The 8,615-nt window shown below is 40.2% G+C and overlaps 1 protein-coding gene across 1 annotated transcript in view; it reads left to right on the plus strand.

Moving 5' to 3' along the window:
- Positions 1-6,663, plus strand: part of CRCP (CGRP receptor component) — a 50,633-nt gene extending 43,970 nt beyond the window's left edge. Inside the window, exon 6 of the mRNA XM_049789580.1 lies at positions 6,470-6,663. Coding sequence (XP_049645537.1) covers positions 6,470-6,601 — 132 coding nt within the window. The 3' untranslated portion in view covers positions 6,602-6,663. The remainder of the gene's footprint in view (positions 1-6,469) is intronic.
- Positions 6,664-8,615: the final 1,952 nt, after the last annotated feature.

Here is an 8,615-nt window from a genome sequence, read left to right on the forward strand (position 1 = left end):
TGTCTCCCTCTCCTGGCTCAGTTCTCCAAGTTTGAAAGTTATTTTCTTCCTTCTCTCTCATATTCACTTAGTTCCCACAGTCTGTTAGCTTTTTTTCTCTCCTATTCTTTCCCTGCTGGACTACATTAAGTTCTGTCATCATCCTTCAGCTCACACTGGCAGCCTCTTTGCCATTCTCCAAGCCTTGGTTCTCACACCCTTAGTTCGTCTTCTTTGCCACTATTGTTTCCCTACATAAAAGTACTTGGTGGCACCTACAAAGTCTTGATTGCACAGTGCTTTAGTATATAGAAGGCAGGTGTATTAGAAGACTAAAATGGGATAAGGAGGATGTGAAGTTGCAGATCAGTGACACAAACTGAGCAGTTTCTATATTGGTGTGCTATTTATTTATGGCAGTTTCAAACTATCTTTTGTATATTCAAGATGTTTACTGACAGTAAACGCAACCAAACAGAGCTTTCCAAAGTCAGTTTTAGCAATATTTAGCTCTTGGTCAATTTCTTCTAAAAAGATATACAGAAAAATACCTAGAGAGCATCTTTCAAAAAAATTCTGTTTAAATGCTTTTTTAAAGGGTTCTGGGATGTTTTAATGTTTGACTTTTTTTTTTTTTTGGTTTTTGGGCCACACCCGGCGGTGCTCAGGGGTTACTCCTGGCTGTCTGCTCAGAAATAGCTCCTGGCAGGCACGGGGGACCATATGGGACATCGGGATTTGAACCAACCACCTTAGGTCCTGGATCGGCTGCTTGCAAGGCAAACACCACTGTGCTATCTCTCCGGGCCCTTGACTAACTTTTTTTTTTATTGCTGAGGGTTAATTCTTCTCTTCAAAATCATCCAAAATTAAGTTAGAAAATTCATTTCATAAAGGGTACCTTCTGGAAAAAAAATTTAAAAAATCTTAAAAGGCTAATGAAGCGATTTTTTTTTTTGAGAAGTGGATGGGGGTACGTGCTATCCTCCATATTCTTATACTTTTGACTATGTTAGAGATTTAACTTATAAAAGAAGAAAAAGAAAAAAACTGAACAAAAAGAATTTAATCCCTGTCCCTCTGGGTTAAAGATCATATGGCACTTCTCTTCCAACTTTAATCAGTACCATATGTTGCTCATGGCTTCCTGACAGATGGAGAGCTGAGATGAGGATTAGTGTGACCTCATCTCAGAGCCTGTTGGAGCTCTGTCAATACTATTAAGATTAGCCACTATTAAGAATGCCTCCTAGGTGCCAGGCAAGTGTCAGGGGCTTTGTAGATGCCTCCTTTAACACCTTCTCTGAGAGCTTGGTTAAAGTCTGTCAGATTCTGACTTTATTTAATCTGTTCCTTTGGAGACACGTACATTTTGTATGAGGAGAAGAGAGAGGTGTGTGGCTTCCCCTCAGGCTATTTGTTTCTCCTTTCCAGGAGATCTTAATAAAAACTTTATGTTGGAGCTGGAGATCTGGTTTGTGTGTTGTATGGAGATCTTGAATTTGGTCCCTGGCCCTTCACACTCCCCCAAGCACTGTCAATGTGACCCTCCTTGCCCCACACAGTGTTGGGTCTGAGAGCACCACATTGCCAAACTAAGCACTAAGATCTCAGGCCCACACAGCTGCAATGGGAATAGCCCTGTGCCCTTGACACCTACTGGGTCAACAATACTATAAAATTCCTCGAATGGTAGAGCCAGAATTTTCTTCCCAGCCAGACTTTATTTCTCAGATTTTACTAGATTAGAGGAAATAGCAAATTATTAACTGACTGTAGCAGTATTTATTCCTGCAAGAGAGGGATAGAATAGAAAATGAGGTTTTCCAATAAAGCCATGAAATTTGCTTATACATGGATGGATATGGAGAGTATTATGCTGAGTGAAATGAGTCAGAGGGAGAGGGATAGACATAGAATGGTCACACTCCTTTATGGAATATTTAATAAAAAAAAAAGGTGGTATGTTATTAATATCCAGAAACCTCAGTCCATGGTAGGAAGCTTGCCACAAAGAGCAGGGAAGTGAAGATAGGGCAGAGAAGGGACCACTACGGCAATAATAGTTGGAAATGATCACTCTGGACAAGAAGTGGGTGCTGAAAGGAGATAAAGTGATAAGTGTGATACACCTTCAGTAATAATATTGCAAACCACAGTGCCTAAAGGAAAAGTGAGGAGGGAAGGGAGGCAGGGGTAGGGGTTGGAAGGAAGAGAAAGAAAGACAGAAAAGTGGAGGGAAGGGAAAAGGAGAGAAGAGAAGAGAAATGCCATCGAGACAGGTGGGCAAGAGGGCAACTGGGGACATTGACGGTGGGAAATGCACTGGTGACTGGTAAACTTAATTATAAACAATTTTGTAACTGGTGATTCAATTAAAGAGTTTATTTACTAAAAAAAAGGAAGAAGAAAATGAGTTTTTCCAGGTAGAGTGGAAAATGCAAAGAACTTGGTAATTTCCTTGTGATGTTAACCTTGCAGCTGTTTATTTACTCTCCCTTGTTTCAGAAGTAGTTTCAGGGCCGGGTAGGTGGCGCTGGAGGTAAGGTGTCTGCCTTGCAAGCGCTAGCCAAGGAAGGACCGCGGTTCGATCCCCCGGCGTCCCATATGGTCCCCCCAAGCCAGGGGCGATTTCTGAGCACATAGCCAGGAGTAACCCCTGAGCGTCAAACGGGTGTGGCCCAAAAACCAAAAAAAAAAAAAAAAAAAACAAAAACAGAAGTAGTTTCAGCATTTTATTAGTACTCAGTTTTGGAAACTGAAGGTTTGCTTTTTTTAGTTGTATACCTCAGTCATAGTTTGTTGCAATCCTTATTTCAACAGGTGGCTAAGGTCTGTGAAGAAATCATGCATATTTTGTGACTTGAACTTGTTACATACTCATTGGAACAGTTTGTGAAACTACTGACCTAAATTCAGGACAGTGAACCTTGTGACTTCATAGGCCTCTGTCCTGAACAATACTGCCATCTGGGCCTACTAGAATTTAGTGATTATAAAAAAAAAAATCTAGAATTTGTGGCTTACAAACTACTGTTCAGTACTTAATTGGTCTTTCAGCACTCTTAATTTTGCATTAGTGAACATTGAAATTTATAAAAAAAAATTTATAAGGGAACTATTCTAGTTCAGATAGAAGTACCTATTGTTCCTTCGACTTTGAGTTGTGAAAGGAAAGTAAATCATATCTGGCGAGTAGATTAAGAAAAACCTAAGTCTGGGATGGCTTAGCACAATGCAGATGTGATCTTAACAAATGTGAGGCTCCAAGATCACTCCTTGGCTCTAGCATGTTCCCAGTAACTCTTCTGGATGGGAGGCCCTTTCTCTCTAAGGGTGTGATCTCCACTGCACCACAGCCAGTATGTGCTCACACTTCACCATCACAAACGTGTGTGAATATTATGGCCTGGTGTATAATACTTGGTGAACTTTGCAGCACAAATGTATAGGTACTACAGTCAACACATTCATCACAAGGGTAAAGTAATTTTTATTTATTTTATTTTTTTATTTTTTATTTTTTTGGATTTTGGGTCACACCCGGTGGTGCTCAGGGGTTACTCCTGGCTGTCTGCTCAGAAATAGCTCCTGGCAGGCACGTGGGACCATATGGGACACCAGGATTCGAACCAACCACCTTTGGTCCTGGATCGGCTGCTTGCAAGGCAAACGCCGCTGTGCTATCTCTCCGGGCCCGGGTAAAGTAATTTTTAAAAAATATGCAAAGTAAACATTTTTAGAGTACAAAGACCAATTGGAAAATTCTTGGAAATTAAAATTATCGATGAAAAGGATATTATTTATGTTGACACACCTTATAAATACTTTGAATCTAAAAGTTTACTTGCTGTTTTAATCTAATAGAGTTGAAGTCTTTGTTTGGATTCTGAGATTTTAGGTAGTGCTTTTACACTTTATTGGAGCTCTCAGTTTTTGGTTGGTTTGTTTGTTGTTGTTTTTGGATCAAAAGATGAAGAGCAGTAATATTAAAATTTACTCTAGTGGTCCAAGAGAGTTTAATGAGTTTTCATTTTCTGAAATCTCTCTTCACGTGTATGTTTTATTTGCTTACTGCATTTTAGTTTTGTTTTCTTCCTATGACTTGGGAGTTTGGGATTTAAAAGTTCCTCTTAAATGTAATTATCCCTGAGAGTTGTGAGCTGGTAACTTCTGTTCTTGGCGATTTTGGCAAAACTAGAAGGATTTCTGTTACCAAAAAGTAGACATCTTTCTTACTTGACACATAATCTTACTGTTGACATCTGCTAACCCAGAGATTGGGATGCAAGAAAGCGGCTAGTTGATGTCCTGTCTGGTTTCTAAAAGGGCTGACCCTGAGAGGTCAGAAACAACCTCTTTGAAAGCTAGTGTGCTCTGCTCTGGGAGAGGAAATGATAGAAACTACTGCATCGTATCATGCTTTCCAAAGAGATGGAGTTTCAAGTTAAAAACTCCCTATTGCTCATTTTGAGCTTCAGGCTAGGTTTTTCCTTATAACCTTGAGCTTCCTCTTTTCATATGTAAAATCTAATTTCATATACAGCTTTGTTGAGAAACTTGGATGGCTGATTCTAACATAACGTATTTGAGCATTGCACAAATACTCTTAGTTACCTCACTTACAAAGTAGTCTAAAGCTCTTTTACGGCTCTTCCCCTGAAGAATTGGCAATGCATATGCCAATATTTTTCTTTTTGTTTTTGGTTTTTGGTTTTGGGCCATACCCGGCAGTGCTCAGGGGTTAGTTACTCTTGGGCTGTCTGCTCAGAAAATAGCTCCTGGCAGGCACAGGGGGGACCATATGGGACACTAGGATTCGAACCAACCACCTTTGGTTCTGGATCGTCTGCTTGCAAGGCAAAACGCCACTCTGGCTATCTCTCCGGGCCCCATGTGCCAATATTTCTTAAACTTCATTCCTCAGATGGAAGGAGCTTTTCTCAGGATTAAATAATAATAAAATTAGATATATTCTTCTTTTCCCACCTCCCCCAATGTTAGATTATTGCCCTTAACAGAGTCTTATTATGCATGTCTAATTTAAAAATGTAATTTTGAAAATTATTTTTTTTCTCCTTAGTAAAACATCCTTTCAACCAAGCATATGATTCTTTCTAAAGGTCATTATATTTCTCAGCATGATAGGAAATAATGTTAGTTCACTCAAGTACTTTTCTACTTGAGAAAACCCAAGATTATTATGTAGTATGCAAGTGATATTTTGTACTGAAATGAACTAAAGACAACTTAGTGATTTGTCAGGAGTGTGTGGGTATGAGCACCAACTTCTTTAGCTTCAATTCTGTCTGTGAAGTGAAGCAATGAGATTGAGAGTCTTTTCAGGATTCATTTCAGGATGTAAGCCTGCCATCTTGTTTTACTTTAATCTTCTAAGATTTCTTTATTTTGGCCTCAGTTGTCAGATATCAGTGATTGCTGTGAGATTGCTAAACACCTTTGACTGAGAAAGCCATTTTGTGACACATGATTTAATGACAGTAGTAAAACATGGATTAAGTTTGCCTGGCTGATGGTGTACTGAGTTTTAAAAAGTACTGATTAGAACTCTTCATAATAGTATTTTAAATGTTTTTAAATATTTGTTTGTTTTTTTCAAGGAGAGGGGGCACACCCTGGTGATGCTCAGGGGTTACTCCTGCAATGCACTCAGAAATTGTTCCTGGCTTGGGGGACCATATGGGACGCCGGGGGGATTGAACCATGGTCCGTCCTAGATTAGCGTATGCAAGGCAAACACCCTAAGCCACTTGCACCACCACTGCCTGCCCCTCTTCATATTTATTAATGTAGTGAGGCTAAAAGCTGTGGGCCTGTAGGATAGTACTAGGGTTTCAGGAATTTGCAATGCACCTGACCCTGTATTTACCCCCAGTACTACCTTGTGTTTCCCCAAGGAAGTCCTTGAGCACATAGCCAAGAAAAGGGCTGTTGACCCCAACCGCTATTTTCCCCAGCTTATATAATTTCTGCTTAGATTTCCAGACCCTCTCAGAAACTAGGTTTATAGTGAAGCTTTGCTGGGAAAGTGTATGAGGGTTCCATAGCTGTTCCACTCAATAGTCTCCTGGTTTTCAAGAGATGATCAAGGGCCACATGCTGTAAGCAGTAATTTTGGTAGGTCTGGCTTTGCATTGCTTTTACATGTACAGTATATTTTCATGTTAATAACACTGGGTATAGAGCTGTCAGGGCTTTCTTTAAACTGTAACTCAGCTTTTTCCCACTGATCTATTTTGAACAGTCACATGGACTGACTTAGCCCAGAGTCTGAACTGACTTCTCTATCTTATGGGACAAGGTAAAGAAGGTCTAGAAATCTGAGTTGGCCCAGGAGCCAGGCCATTACCTCTGTGCCAAGAGGCTGTGCCAGCACTAATGAGCAACACGCTCAGAGGAGGGCTGGGGTGGGTCTGGACTATGAGCCTTATTATGTATAATCCTAGTGGATTTTTTTTTCCTTCTGCAGATGGTAGAAGAGAGTGAAGAAAGGCTCACAGAGGAGCAAATTGAAGCTCTTCTTCACACTGTCACAAGCATTCTACCTGCAGGACCAGAGGATGAGCAGAAAACGACCAACAGTGATGTTACAATGGATTGAAGAGGACCCAGTGTAGGAAGAGCCATTAATCCTACCTACCTCATGAATAAAAGGCCCAGCAGCTATTTTGCAGATACAAAAAATTGAATTTTTTCCCCTCAAGCATATAGCACTGATTTCATCATTAGTTGGTGGTAAATCATGAAAGTAAGGTCTTCTCAGAAATAATGCTGGAAAGAAATACTTGTTGCCCTCAGGAGAAGAAATGTGGCAAAGACAGACTGACATCATTGGGGTAATGAGTCGAAGATAATAATTATGGAACACTTGGGTGATTAAAAAGAAAATGTCTTCTAGAGTCTTTGCCAACAATATGGGCAGGTCCCTGTGCACAACTTGGTCAAAATACTTATTCCTTAGGCACATCCAAAGCAAAGATTCAGAGCTCTCATCAAGTTGAGATCAGAGTTAGAAGAATTTGCTTGCATTCCTAACTTGGCGTGAGCAGCAGATTATTGTGTTAGGTTAAAACACACTACTACTGGCAATTATTGCAACCTTAAAGGAATTTCTTTTTTCTCAAGAACAGCAGATGTTGAAAACATAGGTCTGACTATTCCTTTGACTAAGAATGACTCTTATGGTTTGAATGCCTTCTCTTCCTCTACGTGACATGGGATGTTTAGCAGCTCACTGTTTAATCCTAAGTGTTGCATTCAGTTGAAACAAGACACTGCCAGCATTGAATGATAGTGGCACAAAAATATGGCGTCTGCCTTTCTGACCACCTCTAGCGTTCTGACCTAGGTAGGGGTGGAGTTGGATGGGTATGTGGGGTGACTCCCTGCTGACATTTGGGTGAATTTCATTTGCACAAGGGGACAATAGGTTTTTATAGCTTTAAAAGGAATGCAGTTACTTTTTGTTTAACAGACAAAGACTATGTAAAAATTAGAAGTAAAGTTAAATAAAAATGTAAATGATTGGTGGTTGTAAGTTTATGTCAGTTTATTTGGGGGGCCCACACCCAGTGATGCTCTGGGGTTAATCATGGCTATGCACTCAGAAATCACTCCTGGCTTGGGGAACCATATGGGACTCTGGGGGATCGAACCACAGTTTGTCCTGGGCTGGTGCTGGCAAGGCAGACGCCTTACCACTCTGCGCCACCGCTCTGGCCCCTATGTCAGGTTTTGAATTTAAAATCTTAGGATAATTACCATATGAAGATTTGTTAAGACTAGGTTTTGGAAAATTTAGTAGCACTAGACAATTAACCTTAGGTTCTGGGAAGATTGCTGAAAATATAATTTCTCAGTCACCGTGCCTCCATTATGGGGCAGAAAATGCCCACATATGTCCCCAACCAAGTTTGAAACTCGTGTTGCTAGAAAGGTACATGCCCTTAGTGTTGTTTCAGCCTCCCTACTCGAAGCCCCACCAGTTGCAATTTTTCCAGTCTCTTTAGCTAAGGATAAGTGAGCTCTGCTTACAGGAATCATTGACATTAACAGGATATTTATGTTAAGTCTCTTGAATATTGGGAGTTTTACCAAAAATTGCTGCTTTAGGTATAAATCATCAAGGTGTATCTGTGCCTTTGTTATTGCTTCACTTTAATCTGAGGATATTTGTATGTGTGTACATACACTTTCTACAAAGAAGTTTTATATATATATATATATATTTATATATATATATATATATATATATATATATTGCTTTTTGTTTTGTTTTGGGGTCACACCCGGCAGCGCTCAGGAGTTACTCCTGGCTCTACACTCAGAAATCGCTTCTGGCAGGCTCGGGGGACTTGGGATGCCGGAATTTGAACCACTGTCCTTCTGCATGCAAAGCAAATGCCCTACCTCCATGCTATCTCTCCAGCCCTTTTATTTATTTTTTTAAGTAAATACTGGTTTTAGTTGAAGGTACTAAGGTGAGTGAGAGGATAAGAAAGGGAGAGAGTAAAGCATTCAAGAGAGAGCTTGGGTTTCTCCAAAAGTGGAGAGAGCACTGGTACACAACCCAGCGTGAAAATGAGAAAGTCGGGGGTGGTGGCGGAAAAAAAAAA

Source organism: Suncus etruscus, chromosome 15 (assembly GCF_024139225.1).
Source record: "Suncus etruscus isolate mSunEtr1 chromosome 15, mSunEtr1.pri.cur, whole genome shotgun sequence".
Classification (NCBI taxonomy): Eukaryota; Metazoa; Chordata; class Mammalia; order Eulipotyphla; family Soricidae; genus Suncus; species Suncus etruscus.